The sequence below is a fragment of the Diadema antillarum genome, unplaced genomic scaffold (genome assembly GCF_040938485.1).
Source record: "Diadema antillarum isolate AM-2024a unplaced genomic scaffold, OU_Dant_1.0 seq00000643_RagTag, whole genome shotgun sequence".
In the NCBI taxonomy this organism is placed as follows: domain Eukaryota; kingdom Metazoa; phylum Echinodermata; class Echinoidea; order Diadematoida; family Diadematidae; genus Diadema; species Diadema antillarum.
Genome location: NW_027271557.1, coordinates 631,019 through 648,942, shown reverse-complemented (window position 1 = coordinate 648,942; position 17,924 = coordinate 631,019). Strand labels below are relative to the sequence as shown.

The following is a 17,924-nucleotide window of genomic DNA, read 5'->3' as shown; positions in this document are numbered from 1 at the left end:
GTTACATCTGAAAGAATTTTTGATACAATGTATTGGAAATATTGGATTCATAATCATTTTTTCTTTATTTTGCCTCCGCTGACTGCCTATTCAAATTTTATGATTTTGTTATTCAGTCACGCAAATAATTTGTAAATAGTGTGACTCTTCATGATTGTTCTAATAAAACATAAAATTAAAAAAATAATCATTATTGACAGAAATGATATTCATAATTCCAATCAGACTCAACGCAGAATAATATTCACCTGTTCTACTTCAAACACTTCCCGAGGAGTGACGTAAGAAGGCGCAGGTGATTCTAAACTCGTGGAATCCATGTACACGGCGAACTGGCCCTTCCCGTTGATGAGGATCGAATCCGGGTTGTCTTCCCCACGAGCGTGATGGTGATCGGCGAAGACCTGAGCAGCCGGTCTGTGTATCCAGTCGTTCATCATCACCATGTGTTCTGGCATATCAAGATCGTAGAGGGCGCGCTGTCGATTGGTCTTGGAAAGAGAAATGGTTGGGGGGGGGGGGGGGCGGTAAATTGGGTGAGATAAAGGTATAAGAATGCGGTAGGCTCCGTGTCTATTCAAAGTAAGATCGCATTAACATAATATGAGTCGCTCAATGTTGATGTAGTGTTCCCCCAAATATGCCCCATTTTTGTTTTATTAACTGTTTTCACCTAACGCTGTAATTTTCTGTGAAGAAATAGAGAAATGAAATTAAATATAATCAGTAATATTATTCACCACTGAATATCTGGTACTATGAACTGAAAGTTAGCTAAGCAAATCTGATACAAACTGATGGTAATTGCCAGTTGATATTTGGAGCTTGTGAGAGCTTGCGTGCAGGTTCATGGCACCGATTTTCTTTTCGTACCTTATCTGGAGGTCGGACGACCAGGGGACCGAAAAGGCCGTCTGCCCTGTGCATACCAGTGTGTCCGTGCCACATGTGCGTGCCCGCGTGGTCGGCAGTGAAGTTGTAGGTGAACTTGGTGTGAGGCCCAATGGGACACTGGGTCAGCATACTGACGCCGTCCATGTATGGGGTGCCCCTCTGGTAGATACCGTGGGCGTGAATGCTGATGCCCTCGCCGTTGTCTGCGTGGTTGATCACGGTTAGAACGACTTGGTCGTGCTGACAAACCTGACATCATTTAAACAAGACAGTAGAAAAACATAATGTGAAATTAACTAATGATTCACTGCATATTGCCGCTAGGGAGACTATGAGTGAAAGGAAGGAAGCTGCAACTGGACAATAGTTTTGGTTCAGACCTGGAGCACGTTTCATAAAACTTGTCATCAGTGACAACTGCCACATTTCTATGACAAATTTGCTCTCAGCCAATCAGATTTCAGTAGCTTGTCACATCTATGACAACTTGTCACTGATGACAAGTTTTATGAAACGGGCTCCTGAGGCTTCAGATTTTGTTTCTTTTTGTTTGTGAGATAATGAGAAACCTCTTATATGAAAGGAAATGTAATTCCAAGAAGAATTCAACGTTTTGTTGATAAAAATTGGTTTTGAAATGGCTGAGATACCCAAACAAAGCGATCCTAAGAAAAGGTGGGACCCACCTTTTTTAATAGGATCGCTTGGTTTTACCTTCTTTTTTTTTTGATATCTTAGCCATTTCAAAACCAATTTTCAGCAAATGAACTTTAAATTCCTCTTAGAATGGTATGCTCTGTGGCATTTCAGAAATGAATTTTTAGAGTCTCTCAAAAGATTAAAAGCTCATTTCTAATTTCCATCAATAGGCCTACTATACCATAAGGAGCAGAGTGTACAGTTGTTCAATGTTGAGCGGTACATTGCCACGGTAGTTTTTTGTTTTGTTTTGTTATTTCCCAATAGAAAGCATGCAGATAATCATTGCTGGTTGAGCTGGCTCCCTGGGTGTTGGGTTGGGTTGGGTACGTTGAGTTAAATATTCAGTTATTTATGATGTTTTTTTTTGTTTTCTCTCTATCTTTCTCTCTTTCTTTCTCTCTCTCTCTCTCTCTCTCTCTCTCTCTCTTGCAGTTCTGTTTTGTTAATTGTCTAAATATAATGAAGTTAAAATGAAATGCTGTAAGGGAATATGGGCTATATGGTTTACATGGAAACTTCAAATTTATGCATTGTGCGTTAACTTTATGAATTTTAAGTGAGTCAGGTTTTGATGTCTGTAGCAATTTAAGAGTTGACAGACATATATGCAATGTATTAATAATATTTTTTTCTTAGTTCTGTTAGGCAGAAAATGACCTCTGATATTTGAATAGAATAAGAAAGGTGGGTAGTTACACATATCTTAAATTGACACTTACAAAGGAACAGTTGTTTTGTTTTTGTTGTTGTTTAGATGTATGCCTGTTAATGAAATATGTATTTTTTTTTATATTGTAAACTGACTGTTTTGGGTGCACCAGGTGGGTTGGGGAGGATGGCCTGAGGGCCCAAGTCATTCAGCTGGCTCTTTCCAGACCCGGGCTGCCCAACCTGGTGCACCCTTACCACTCCAGTGTGTTCTGATTTCAAAATAATGTTTATGTACTATGATATTTGTGAATGAAAGCCGAATAAAACATAATAATAATAATAATAATAATAATAATAATAATAATAATAATAACAATAATAATAATAATAATAAAAATAATAATAACAATGATAATAATAATAATAATAATCCCTTTAAATGCCCCTCCAAAGGACTAAGAAACGAGGATAAGGTATCTTGCCCGGGGGCACCACCGTTGCATCCATGAGACCCTATTATAACCATGCTTGGTGAACTCATTGCTGATCATCAGTGGTCTTATCCAAGACGACAAGAAGCACTGGAAGGCAGTCTTTTGTTCATTTGTTTCATATTTGTATCTGAGAAGTTAGCTGGATAGCCCATATTTATCTACACTTGCTGGTCTTCTATGGAGTTACCGGTTGCTAAGATTATCATTATGCTATAGTGTGTTAATAATTGCGCTATATCATCCTGCTTTCATTCAAGATTATAGTTATTCATTACGAAAGATTTTCATCTAAGACGATAGAAACCTCTATCGATGGTCCAGGAAAAGTTCGGTTGGCGACCATGATGAGTTTGGGAATGCCATTAGCCGCCACACAGTCCGGTCTATCGCAGTCCGACATGGTACATGGGCAGTTGTAGCAGGCCTTCGACATGGTGTAATACCACTCCACCACCAACGTGTACTCGCACACAATTGGGCCATCGGCGGTGCTGCAGTCACGTAGGCACGGGTGTGGTGTCCCGGATGTGGCTATGGGGTTAGAAAGAAAACACATGAACATAATTTCATATACATAAACATATATATCCACGTGTACATGTATTGACTTATTGATTTACCAAGACTGTAGGAAAAAGCCCTTGAAGATCTCATTGAACACCATTACCGCATCGATCGTACATGAATAACAATTTCTCTACCTGGGTACGGAAAAAAGCAGAACAAGAAAAAACAAACAAACTTAGATGAAACATCATGATCCGACCTCGTGAGATTCGAAATCAACCAGCTAACAGTCCATAATGTTTGCAACCACATAACTACGTTAACATGGGATCTTCCATAAAATGAAGTGCATTATAAATTGCATTATACATTTCTTTAAGTTACAAAGAAATAAAACATAAAAACCTACAAGACAGTAAAGTTAGAGGAAACTATGAATGAGCTTCCCAGCTCACCTGAGACTAAAGGTATATCGTCTCCGAAGACACCAGTCTGGGGCTCTTGGTCGGTTGACCTGACACACCTTGCCGCCGCCTCATCTGTGTAGGGCGGAATAATATGTGCAAAATCGTGTTTCTATGTTTGTTTTGCTTTGTTTTGTGTTTTGTAAACCATCACTACACGCAATCATTTAGATTGTGGAAAGAAATACTGGTGCATAAAAATATTGGTGTTAATAAATTACTGTTACAATGGGGAAAAAATTGCAAACTGACACACATCTCTGTACATTTTGTTCGAGCTCTAGAAACATTTGCACATTTGTTTTGGGAACATGATGTTAAAGGGATGGTACAGTATTGGCGGAGATGAGAATTGGGATTTCAACTTTTTGCAAGATACGAAGAAAACACTTATGATATAGTACAGAGCATACCATTTTAAGAGGAATTCAAAGTTTATTTGATGAAGATCGGGTTTGGAATAACTGAAACATCCAAAAACAAAGTAAAAGAAAGCGATAGTAATAAAGTGTGGGTCCCGCACTTTATTAGAATCGCTCTTTTTGGGATATCTCGGCCATTTCAAAACCAATTTTTATCTAATAAACGTTGAATTCCTCATAGAATTACATGCTCTTTCATATTTCATAAGAGGTTTCTCATTATCCCACAAAAAATGTTAGAAACCAGAAATTAGGTCTCAACCAAGACTGTACGATCCCTTTAACCAAAGGTTTATTGCTCAAATACAGGAACTTATGTTACAGAATCAAACTCAAATTATTAGAAGTGCTTTTATACTTGGTTCTACAGAAACACGAAGTTTTTACAAGGTGGTTTATTTGTATGCAAAATACTTTATGTTTTCTATAAGAAATAAAAAGAAATCATTACATTTCAGCCAATTTTGTCTTTTTGTAAAGCAAGCGAAGAAAGTAGATGAATAAATGTCTGAAAAAAACTAAATGTTTCGTATCTAATATCAATTGGAATCGTATTTACATTATTTAGACGTTTTATTGTAGCTGCCTGTCAATTTTTTTTTTCATTTGTCTTTATGTATTATAATAATGTGACATTTACTTTGTACCTGAATGTTTAAGTGAATAAAATTTCTTTGTGGAAAAAAAAATTACAAATGACAGGTACTGAAAAAGAAGAGAAGGCGGAAGAAGGTTGTGATGATGACGACAATGAGAGATGATAAAAGTAAAGCAACAAGGAAGAAGAAGATGATGATGATGATGTGCAGGGCAGAATATTATGCAAAGTAATTTTTGTTTTGTTTTTGTTTTGTTTTGTTTTGTAAGTCAGCACTACAGACATTAGATAGGGACATATACTATACAAACGACATGTACTCAAAGAAAAGAGAAGGCGGAAAAGGGTTGTGATGATAACGACAGTGTCAAAAACGATGAAAAAAGACCACGATGAGATTTAAAAAAAAATACCTAACGGTATACTGTAAATGGTAAAGCAGTTTGAAGGGAGAAAGAGAAAAGAGGGAGAGAGAAAAAGACGTCTTTTACATGTATGATAATACTTTCGCACTATTACCAATGTGTCCCCAAGTATAAGTTTGATTATAATCGCACCACAAGGCCAGAAATTCTTACTTTCTTGTTTCAGTCCACCTATTTATTTTTACTTTTACACTGTCCCTGTCTTATTTTCACTTTTTGGGACTACATAGCTGTGACACCTCCCTGGACAAGAGAAGAGCTGGGCAATTACAATTAGGTCGATTACGTAACGACGCCATCATGCGCGTAGGCGGCGCAATGACTGTTCGGATTAATCCCGGACGCAGTCGCGCGCAAAACGTCCCAACTTTATACGAAACATAAAAATAAACCATAAAACCATCAGTGTGACGCTCCTCGACTTTTTTCATTTTGTGTGTGTGTGTGTGTGTGTGTGTGTGTGTGTGTGTGTGTGTGAGTGTGTGTGTGTCTGTGTGCGGGTGTTGGCACGCGGTACACCGGGTGTCGGTCATTTTTACAAGTCATGCTTTATTTTGTGTGTTTGGTGCAGCTGCAGCTGCTTGTTATTGCGGTGACTTTATTGACCAGAGTAAACGTGGTAACCGGTCTGAACGAATTTATGTTTTATAGTTGTCGTACCATTACGTAGTCGGAAAGGTTGCCTGCCCCCTCCCCCTGAGCTCCCCCTCCGCTCCTCGCCTCCTTCGGAGCATATTATGTGTATAAACTTCATAGTAAGCATAGTGTACGGCATTTACTTCTTTCAGAAGGATGGGGGAGGGATAGTGTTATCCACGTACATTACGGGTGAAGTTGAAGGAATGTGTCCGTTTCACACGAGAAACTTGAATTATTGAAATCTTTGGTGCCAGTTAGTGGAAGTCATGTACGGGTGGGTGAAATCATTCTCCTGATCTTTTATACGTGTATGAATGTGACTGTGACTATAATATGTTGTTGTCAAGTTGAAATTATGACGAAATTTGAGGGCGAAGACCAAGGATGTCCAACTTTACGATTCCTAAAATTTAAAAGTTTATTATGTCATGTTTCGTCCTCTTTCAATGCGTCCTCTTCCGCTGTTTGGTTTGAAATAACATATGTATTTTTTATGACCATAACAGATTGTGCTCGCAATGGTGTGAACAAATTAAGTCAAAGATACACTACATTTTTGTTATAACTATTACACCTTACTCTTCGTAAGATAGAACACCATTCTCTAGCTTCAAACATACTCATTCTTTTAGTCAACCATAATTCGCGCGTATATGGATGTAATATACATGTAATACCATGTCAGATTAAACAGTAACTGCATGCCATCTACGTACTGCACGGATGAAAGGGAACGACTATTGAAAAATTATCATCCTTCATGACTCTGAGCTGAAGTTGATCCATTGCTGGAGGGGCACAAGGTCACATTATAATTATAAAGAGGGTACTATAGCTACTAAAGGCATTTACAGCTGAAACCTTATCATGTTGTTTATCGCCCCAACAATTTGACCAAGTCAAAATACACTCACAGCGACCTGGGCCCCATTTGATTTCATAAAACTTCTTATTTGTAACAACTGCTGCATTTCTATGACAAATCTGCTCTCCACTAATCAGATGCAAGGATTTCAGTAGCTTATAACAACTATCTTAACTTGTTATTGATGACACGTTTTAAGAAACCTATAGCGCTGATTATGTCAATAATATCCATACCTCGAGTTCAAGTTATTTAAATGTCCTAAAAGAAGTTTGTGTACTTCGAAACTTTGCTTCATCATCAACAAAGAAATGTACAGTGAGAGAGGGAAAAAATGGTCTGTCAATATGATAATCAAGCACTCTGAAGATAGAATCAGATATCAATAGTGGTTCCATGACATTTGCTCTTGCGACAATTGCTCCCATAAGATATCTGCACACTTTAAAACCAAACATAAATTCTATCCACGAACATAACCCTAACCCTAATCTCGATCCTCACATCAAACTACACCAAAAACCCTATGACAACCTAAAACGGTACACTGCAAAAAGTCCGGTGTTAAATAGTGAACACCGAGCTGGTGTTAAATTTTCGGTGCTCATTTATGGTGTTAAATTAACACCTACGGGTGTCATTTCCAAATTTTAAACTGTTTTTTGAAGAGTTTCTTAGTAACTGCACTTCTTGTTGATTTTTAATTTAAACAAGACGATCAAGAATTTTACATTAAAATACTAGATTTTTGAAAAAATGTGAAAATAAATTTACACCAAAGTAACACCAGCTGGTGTGGTCCCTTATTGAAGCTGGACGGGTGTTAAACCATTGATATTAACACCAGCAAATATCAAATCAACACCATGTGGTGTCATTTTTGAATTAACACCAGTACAGTGTCAAAATAACACCAGGTACAGTGTCAAATTAACACCACGAAGTGTCAGGTGAACACTTTTCAACACCATTACAGTGCATTTTTAACACCTGTGGGTGTGGTCCTTTATTGAAGTTTGATCGGTGTTAGATTTAACACCCGTGGTGTTAAATCTAACACCGATGTTTTTACAGTGTATCAGAAGCCCAACCCTATAATCCTATGAGTCCTTGGACAAAATGAGTCTTTATGAGCAGTTGTCACCGGAGGAAAAGTCGTGTCACAATTGACGGTACTACTGTCACTGAATGTGAGTACTCTTCTCACATATCCTTGTTGATGTTCCTCCCTGAGGCTCTTATCCAGTGAGAGTGTTGATGGTATGTTATGCTGGTAGTCAATGACGTGAATACAAGCAATCAAACTTTAAAGAGAAAGGTCACTCCATGTTCAAGATGACTTCATTTGAATAAAGCGAATTCAATCAAACAGAACCGTATCAGTTTCGTTACATTATTTGAAAAAAAAAGGAAAGTGATACTTTGAGTTTTTGAATTGGCACAGAAACAAGTTGGGAGGGAAAATTATGCCATCATCTCGTGAACCTTCCACCGACCTGAGAAGAATTCTTTATTTCCGCATCTCATTAATATGTCGTTTAAAGGCATACTTTATCATTTGCAGATGAAACAAAAACCCACTTTTACTGCTTTAAAATGGTTTTTACATGTGAGTTAGGGATAGAAACAACCACTGTAAAAAAAATTGAGTTCGTATAATACACAAAATACACAAAATGTGAACAACAGATATGATAAATATATTTTCAGACTAAACCGTCTACAGCTACAGTGTATTGAGAAAAACACTGATATCTCCTTATATTTCAGGTTTCATTGCAAAAATTTTATATGGTATAGGATATTTTGTGATACAACAGACCTATGCATATATGCATCAAATGTTATATCTTGAACATTTTTGAAATCACTATTCCCAAAGGTATACAGGACCTTTAAACCCAGCGAATGTGCTCAATTCAAATCAATTCAATTCAAATCATTTCGATTCAATTCAATTTAATTCATTTAACTTATTCTCATTCTTTGTTTCCCATCAAAACGTAACACAGTATAGTTAATCAGGAATTACATCGTAGGCATACATTCGATTGAGCACAGGATAAACTGATAGTTAACAAAAATATGTATATGCATACCGGCAAAATACAAAGTCATGTTTAGAGGGGAAAAGAATTGAGAGGTCCACCAAAAAGCGTGTTTATATATTGTAGCCACTCAAAAGATACCTATGAAAATACTTACTTTCAATTACTTCGCACAGAAATGATATTTAGACAGGACGGAACAAAACACGAGAAACACAAAAACATAGCATGACTTGACTGAAGATGTACAAAGGAATGAGGCAAAATAGAACAAATTGAAGAAAGGAATGTCTAAATTCAAATTGACATCTCCTAAATGTAAATAATATTATTGTTATTTTTAACAAATACAGTGTACGTCAATACCTAAGATAAAAGACAAGAAACAAACTTTCTTCATTCACGCCCTAATTGAAAAAAGAAAATGCCCTTGACTTCAAGAGAGGGAGACCCCCGTGTGTATTATTTATACGTGTGTGCCTGCGCGTTATAGGAAAGGGTATTTTTATGTGGGGAAAATTGTAAATCCTAATTCGGACACTCGATTACTTGAATGATAATTCAGTACCGGGACGTGGAAATGATTTCATTGGGACATGGGAAATCGTGTTTGGTGCTGGAGTTAACTATTAAGACAACAGAAAAAAAAGGTAATGCTGAACACTTTCTATGAGTGTCACATCTCTTAATAATAATACTTAAACAACATTTCTGCCAGGCCTGTGATTAACAATTGTTATTTGAATGCAGGCCCCTACAGCATGACTTCGGAATGACAACTCGAAAAAAAGTATATTTTCCTTCCTATTTTTTCTTTATTTCCATACCTTATTGGTGCAACTACGGAGCAACCCCTTTAAAAGACAACAAATGCTTGACAACGTGATAACAACTGAAGAAGACAGGTGAAAAACAGTGATATCTCTCTCTAATATGCCATTAGCAAGCATTGCTTGGCAAGCAGACACTAGCTGTATTCGTTCCAACTCAATGCCGTATATATACGGCACTGTTCCAGCTTTGATACATGATAGTGGAGCCCTGCTGTGACTGAAAAACGACAACATGTGTCATTGAAAGTGTCGACAAAGATGGTAAGAGAGACAATATGAGAGTCTCAAATCCAATTAGGTCAGAAGTTCCTGAGACAAACAGACAGACTGACAGGCAGACAGACAGACAGACAAACAAACAGACAGACAGAGGGAGGGGGTGGCTGTCAACTTTTCTCGAAGTACCAGCAACGGTAAGTATTATCGTGCTTATGTCGCTGTTTATATTCTTGTTTATTCGAGTGGGTATAATCCATTAGAGTATAATTCATTTGTAAATTGTAAAAGCCGTTGCAACAAGCAAGTTTGTAATTAGCCCATGTGAACATTGGACAAACAAGACTTTCCTTGATTCTCAGTGGTTAGGCACTGTCTTTACTCATTGTCAAAACGACATCGTTTAATTTTACCCGACAGTTCTACATTTTATCTAACATTTTTTTTTTAAATGGAATTCATGTTAACAGAGAATGAACTACAGTATAGTGGAATGGCAATTCAATGTGTACTCCTATCTGGGAAAGCACCAATTTAATTGTGTTGCATTGAATGCATGAATATCTTTTTCTATTAATTAATATTGCTGAATACCAGACTTGCTCTGCTGTCAGTTTGAAGTGCTATGAAGCATAAGGTAGATCCTACATGGTTTATAATCACAAATGCTATCGTCACTGAATCTAAAAGCCTACATTTCCTAGATACCACGAATGACATTTTTTTTTGTTCTGCTCATGCGCACAGTGGAACTACAAACTGACTTTTTCGGCTGTTTGCCAGGATGACTCCCCCCCCCCCCCCTTTATATAAAGATGAACGCTTTCAAGCAAATTAAATCGAATCCATAAGATCCGATTCAAGTTTATTATATTATATTTTATATATCATATACATGAATATTATAAATTATATTCTAATAAAAGCGAAGTGAAAACAGAGTCACAACTGATATCGCCCCGGCCACGTGAAAACATTGCCTACCAATCAATCAACATTGCAACACATCACGTTGTTTCCTGCATGCAGATAACAAGGCATTGACTCTTATTTCGCAACTCATTATTACCACGGACAATCGTGTGAATGATGTCATCTTAACAGGAAGAGACTTATCTTCATGACCAAGTCACTCGAATTGGCCAAGAATGTTTGATACAGTTAAGTAACGAGAATTAGAGCAAGATTTCGTTCATTGTTTGTTTGTTGCTTGCTTGTCTTCTTGCAGGCGCCCCCGCCTGGATCCGCCACTGTAGAACGTGCATTAACTTTTGAACCATTTGGACACATAAGGATTTCAAATTCAGTTCAATTCAATTCAATTCAATTCAATTCAATTCAATTCAATTCAATTCAATTCAATTCTTTTCAATTCAATTCAAATTAATAGTCTCAGTTGTGAAACAGTCCTCCTTCCGTGTTAATACCCTCTCCTGGATGTGTCTAAAATGTGAACGATTTTCAAAGAGTTGGTACAAACAAACATTCATTTCTGAAGAGAGTTCTAACGAGTGCTATTTGACCCCCCCCCCCCCTCTTTCCTTGGTCTCCTCTCACCGTCAACTTGGGGCTGTATCCACTCCCCAAACAAAGTACCGATCTTGTGAAAAGCATATGTAGCGTCCAAAGTACGCATGACTTCGTATGAAGACTTAATCCTCTCCCCTAAAAGTAATAGTTACGGCCATAAAAAGCTGTCTCCCAGCAATCATCACAATGACCATTGGAAGGGAGAAATAAAACCAATAAAGGGGTACTGACCTGTTTTAAAGACAGTAGCATACCGAATATCAAGCTTTTGCTGGAGACATTGAGGCTTACATTCTGTTGATCTTATTCATCAATATTTGTTTGTGTGTTTTTGTTCTTTTTTTTGGGTTTTTTTTTTTCCCTTGGGGAAGATAGAAGGGAGTGCATACGAGTATGCAAGATGAAATTCCATTTCCTGTCCTGCATTGAATAGTCTCCATACTATATACTAAAGTCTCCTAAAGTCTTATTTATTGTACAAATCAATGTGCTAATGATAATTATTCTTGTAAAAAAAAGTAGGCAAGCTAAAAATAGATCGACTTGACGCGCGCTTCTGCGCACGCTCAGAACGTTTTTTTTTTCCCTCTTAACGTCCGCGCGTCTAAATCTAAAGTTCCCTAATATGGCAAAATAAAACCTTTCCAAATAACTAGTTATTTAACAAGGAACACTCTTGACGTTATGACAAAAAATATTCGATGCCTTGCTTTCGATTTCTTTGTGTTTTAGCAGCTTTAATTGCAAATAACGGTCCCACAATAAACACGAATGGAGTTAACTCGCTTTGCTAAAAAACTTATACAGGTTCACGTGCATAGCAGAGTGTATGAACCTGCAAAGCATGCACGAGCACCTTGTGCTGCTCAGGAACTGTTCGTGATGCAAAAACAAGTCTGTAACATGATCGGAGATTATTCCCATGTTCCGTCTTGCATGTATTTCAGTCTTAAAGACTGAGATCAAGTATTCATGCAGCTTTAAGCCTCTCTTACATCCCGTCGTGCGTGTTAAGAGATCGTGCGGACTCGGAGTTCCTGTCAGGTGTGGAGTTGTCGCAGGGTGAAAATTAAATCGGAGGGGAAGTATGTAGTAAGTACTTAATGAGTAGGTGTGTCTTGCTCAAAAAGTGAGGCCCGCAAGTGGTCTGTTAGTACGCCTTTTTGGAAGTAGGAAGAAGTAAGGACCACGTAAGATCTCTACTTCTGTCGCACGCAATGATCGAGTGGGATAATTGTACGTGAATTGCAAGTGAAGCGTACGTTTTCAGAAATCGTACTTACGAAGTAAGAGAAACGTAAGAGAAACGTAAGGAGCATGGAAGTGTTAAGCAAGACAATCGTGCGTCAAATTGGAAGAACGCACGGATAATCACAATAAAATAAAAGGGTGCACTGAGTCTCTTCATCATTCATGTGGACTCACTGCAGAAAATGTCGACGCGGAACTGAAATCACGCTGTCCGTATCAGCTTTTATATAGGGGCACAATGCACCTCAGCATGTCTCGACATAGTACTTCTGACGCACTTTTTATCGTGCTGATCACGTTCGTCGTCTGAGTGTGACGTACTTCACAAGTACGGTAGTAGTATTCACCACGCATTTTGGAAGTAGGTAATACGCACGGAGGAAGTGCGCTCACCCCCTTTTGTTAACACGTACATTGAAAGCAAGTGGAAAGTAAGAGCCTCTTGCGTGGTAAGTACGCCTTTGTGGGAAAATACCCCCCGAAATTGTTGCATGTTTTGCCTGCGTTACACGCACACCTATCGAACTTACTCAGTATTTTTGTCTTGCGTACTCCGAGCGTGCCCCACTCGTGCTAATTGTCGCAGCCAGGTCGTAGCGAAAAACTGGTTTTCAGTTTTCAGTTTTCAGGCTGCGTGCTGCGGCTGCGACCACCAAAAAAAAAGTACTTTCCACTTGCGTGCCTCTCACTACTTGGCCCATTTTTGGCACGCAAACCACTCGCAGGAGCACGCACGACCGGATGTAAGAGAGCCTTTACCCCAATCGCCAAACATACAAGCGTACACTCACACACACACACTCCCACCCTCACATAAACATGAACTTATACAAAAAACCAAACGGATTATTATGTGACCGTGCATCACAAAACCAACAAAAAGTCGCACGTACTGATTTTGTGCGACATCCTTTTTAAATCTATATTTTCATCCTATTGTGTATCTATTTGTCTTTACAGTTTAGTTACAATTCTGTTGTACTTTTTTCATCCGCACAAACCTAATGCGGAAGAACAGTCCTCGGACTGAATTAAGCACATTAAAGAAATGAAAATGAAAATATGCTTTCTTGAAGAAAATAGAAGTATAGAAGTCACAATTAAATTGCAATGAAGTTTCAGGAGTAGGATGTAGTAGATGTCCAACTTTGGTGCGAGAACGTCTTTAAACTTACATGTGGGCGTACAACCAATGTGAGGAGATGTGATGTGATGTGATGACTAATGTGTACTGCTCTTTGAAAATATGTGAACGTGCGCTTTTCATTTTCGATTATTTAATCGAAGCGCTCGTTAACACTTGACTTTGGGCGGGGGTTCCACTTTAGTTCAATTCAATCAATTCAATCATAGTTTATTTCCAATCAACGAAAATCAAAAACATAATACAATGTATACATGTCATTAACTGATATTGTTCAAACGCTTGCAAAAGATTCATGTAATATACGAGACAAATTATAGAACAACATATATGTACAATAATAAAGAGGAACACTGTACAAATACTACGTGGGCGAGCGGAAAATAAATTCGATCATGGAAAATAGTGATCCACTAAAAAGCAAAGCTTGTCGGACGTGGATCGCTACACTGCAAAAACAGTGGTGTTAGATTTAACACCACTGGTGTTGAATCTAACACCGGCCGAACTTCAATAAAGGACCACACCATCTGGTGTTGAAGTAACACCATCTCTGGTGTTAAAATATCCAACACCCATGGGTGTTAAAGGGTGTAAAAATATACCAACACCAGCCTCGGTGTTTTTTCAACACTTAAGAGAGTGTTAAGAAGTTGACACCATAATGGTGTTCATTTGACATCCCAACACCAGTTATGGTGTAAGTTCAACACCCGTGGTGTTAAAATATACCAACACCAGCTTTGGTGTTGCTTAGATTATTGATAAGTTGACACCACTTTGGTGTTCTTTTGACACCCTTTAACACCAATGACGGTGTAACTTCAACACTATTTGTTGTTAGAATCTATACCCCAACACCTGTCATGGTGTTATTCTAACACTTCAAAGTGTTATAAGTTTGCATTATTTGGTGTTTATTTGACACCACAGAAGTGTTGATTCAACGCTTCAGGGTGAGAAATAAATTTCAAGTGATGCCAACTTATTAACAATTTGAAGTGTCGATACCTCGACATCATTTCACACTCTCCACATTCAATCGCACAAAATAACACAGTAATGTAAGTAGGTGAAAGACAGTCACGTGCTACTAGGTTGATCAAAATATTTAATAAATTCTGTCTGTCACAACAAAACACAATAATTCTATTACATGTAATGAAAGCCTCATCTCTACAATATAAGTATCAAAATGGAATACCTTTGACCCTGTCAGTTGGTTCTTTGATTATCTATGCAAATGAGATACATTATGGCTATTGTAGGCTAAAATATCAAATTTAAATACTCACTCTGAATACCTTTGGCCTTCTTGGCACTATCAAGTTGAATTTTCAAATGAAATTGATACTAGTATTATATCTTCTTGGCTCTATCATTCAAATGTTCAAATTGAATTGCCTACTCAGCTGTGTAATTCAGATATTCAACATAGATCATCCAGTCTGGTTGTAAAATGTTAACATAAAAAAAAGATTATACTCTTTCTTTTGATCAATGCTATTGCAAGTGATGATACAAGCATGTGAAATTCGGATCATTTGAATATTCAAATGACACACATAAGGCCTTCTTGGGCCAATATTTTCAACTCGAACTGGATGTAATTGATACCCCCACCTAAAACTTAGAGAGTTAGCTCAATTCATGATATTCTTGTATGCCTTTTGTTGAAAAAAAAGTACAATGTAACAAAAGTTGTTACCAAAGCAAGATTACTCAACAGTGAGATCAGTGTGCGACTCATTTTAAGATTACACTGGTTACATGAGCGAAACCTCAAGTCAAATGCTAGAAAACTGAGGGAGCTCACCCAATTCACAGTATTTTTTGTTTGATTTTCATTTTAAAAGATGGTTGCCATTACATTAGCACTCTTTTCAACATTTCAGGCCAGATGCTCAGAAACTGAGGGAGATTGCATAATCAACTGTTGTGTAAGTTTTTAATTTGAAAATGTCACTGCCATGATAACACTTTCTTTGACCGATACAAAAGATGACATTTGCACATTAGCGCACTACAGTGGTCACGTGCCAAATTTCAAGTCAAATGCCTAAAACATGAGGGAGTTATGAGTCAATCACAATATCTTCGATTGCTTTGTATTAAAAAAAAAAATAAGTTAGCATGGCAACGCATGGTTTAACATTGACGACAAAAGTGTTTTGCACATCTAGAATTTATCTTGTCACAATATATAGGTGTCATATCTCAAGGTTATTGCTAAAAATTGAGAGAGTAAGCTCAATCCACTTGTAGTTTATACGATTCTCATTACAAAATACCATTAACTTGACAACATACTATTTGACAATGACGAAAAATAAAATTTGCACAGGTACATAATACAGTGGTCACATGTGCCAAATTTAAAGCCAAATGCTCAAAATCTGAGGAAGTTAGCTGAATCCACATCGTATTTGTGGATGATTTGTATGAAGATGCTGTTGCCATGGAAACGGATTTATGACCCCCACAAAAAGTGTCTTGCACGATATCATATTATCATAGTGACCATATGTATCAAATTCAAATTTAAATGCTAAAAAAAAGAAACTAAGAGAGCAGCGTGATCCACACAATTTTGTATGATTTGTTTAAACACTGCAATTGCCATGGCAACAGATTTCTGGACAATCGAATTTCAACAGAATTGATTTAAAATTGAGTAGCTTGATCCACATTCTGTATTTGTAATCTTTATGAAAATTTGATGTTACCATGGTAATGCATTACTCCATACTGACACATGTAAACTAGGACATGTAAAAATTACAAGGTCGTTGTTCAATGTCCTCTTGACTAAAGGTAATCACCTCCTCATCAAAAACTGTCATCGACTAATGGAGAGTACTGCTTCATCAACTGTATACAACTTGTATCATCAGTCTCTATCTCGGTTCCTCCATAGAACTGGACTTGGAGTATCTTCACAGTTTCATTGTCACAATGATGATTCTTCACGTATCTTCTAAAACCATTGAACGAATCAAATTATGTCCGTACACAGGCCCCCTGGGCGAAATTTATTGTTTGTCCATCACTCAGTCCATGTTCGTATGGCAAACAGTGAAAAAAAGCAGTTTCAGTGGGAACTCCTAAAGAATGCATCACTTCATTATCTATTTGAAAGTTTAGATCTCGGTTCACGAACTCGGGGTAATTCCAAATGTCCAAAGGTTGATGAGAGGTTTTGCATACCGTAGACAAAACACATATTTAATGTGCTTTGAACAATGTGTCGAAGGCACTCTGAATGATATCACCAGGGCAGGGTAGTACCAAGTGGTCAACAATGAAGTAATATTGGTACACATGTATGTTATCCTTCTGACGTCCTCTGTCAAGCAAGCTGCATCTTCTGATCTTCAAGCAAGCAAGCTGCATCAAGAGCTGCATCTTCTTCTGCTTTCCCTCTTCAAGTGGTGATCAAAACTAGCATCAGGCTGAAAATGTAAGGAAACAATGAAAAACAAACAGACATTGTATGAATCTATTACAAAGAAAAACTAGACAAATTTGACTGTGACCTTTATTTCGATTCCATAATGCAATTTGATAGACTCAGTCATACATAGGCTTAACACATTTTATTCACATTTATGATTATTTTAACAGATTTCAAGCTATCACACACACGGAGGGATGGACTACTCAAAACCATAACAATTCAGGCACCACTTCTTGGCAGAGGATAATAAATGGATCTTATTCCATTTTACTTAAAGATCACTATAATTTCACAATTAAAACTCACTTATACCTATTTTTTTCTTAAAGAAGCTTTGAAATTTATCACTTTTCTCTTATTCGTGACTGATCAAAAAGCAACTTCAAAATTTCAGCCTACATATGGGGAAGACAATCTTTAAAGTTCAAGGATCGACTTTGAAGCATTCATGAGTAAAGTTCTCGTCGACATCAGGACATAACCCTGACAAAGGCAAGTGCGCAAAAATATTCACAACATCCAAAAAAAAAAAGTTAACCTGTGAAACATGGAAAAGCAAGTGATCTTAATAAATTACATAGTCCAACAACACAAAAAAAAAAACCAGAAAATTTCCCTTGACCTCTAATTTCTTTTCTAATACAAAAACAGATCATAGAAAGTAGAAAATGCAAAATCAATTAAACTTGTAAAAATCAATTTCATTTTCAGAATACCAAAGTACTGTGAGTTCTAATTGCCTGTCCAAAATGACTCATAAAGGCTTGTTCAGATATGATGAGTC

General features: G+C 37.3%; 1 protein-coding gene across 1 annotated transcript in view; it reads right to left on the bottom strand.

The window, feature by feature from the left end:
• Positions 1-17,924, bottom strand: part of LOC139736384 (uncharacterized) — a 47,943-nt gene that overhangs the window by 14,890 nt on the left and 15,129 nt on the right. The window contains exons 2-5 of the mRNA XM_071647138.1: positions 3,704-3,787; positions 3,046-3,272; positions 874-1,143; positions 249-491 (exon numbers count right to left, since the gene is read on the bottom strand). Coding sequence (XP_071503239.1) covers positions 249-491; positions 874-1,143; positions 3,046-3,272; positions 3,704-3,787 — 824 coding nt within the window. The remainder of the gene's footprint in view (positions 1-248; positions 492-873; positions 1,144-3,045; positions 3,273-3,703; positions 3,788-17,924) is intronic.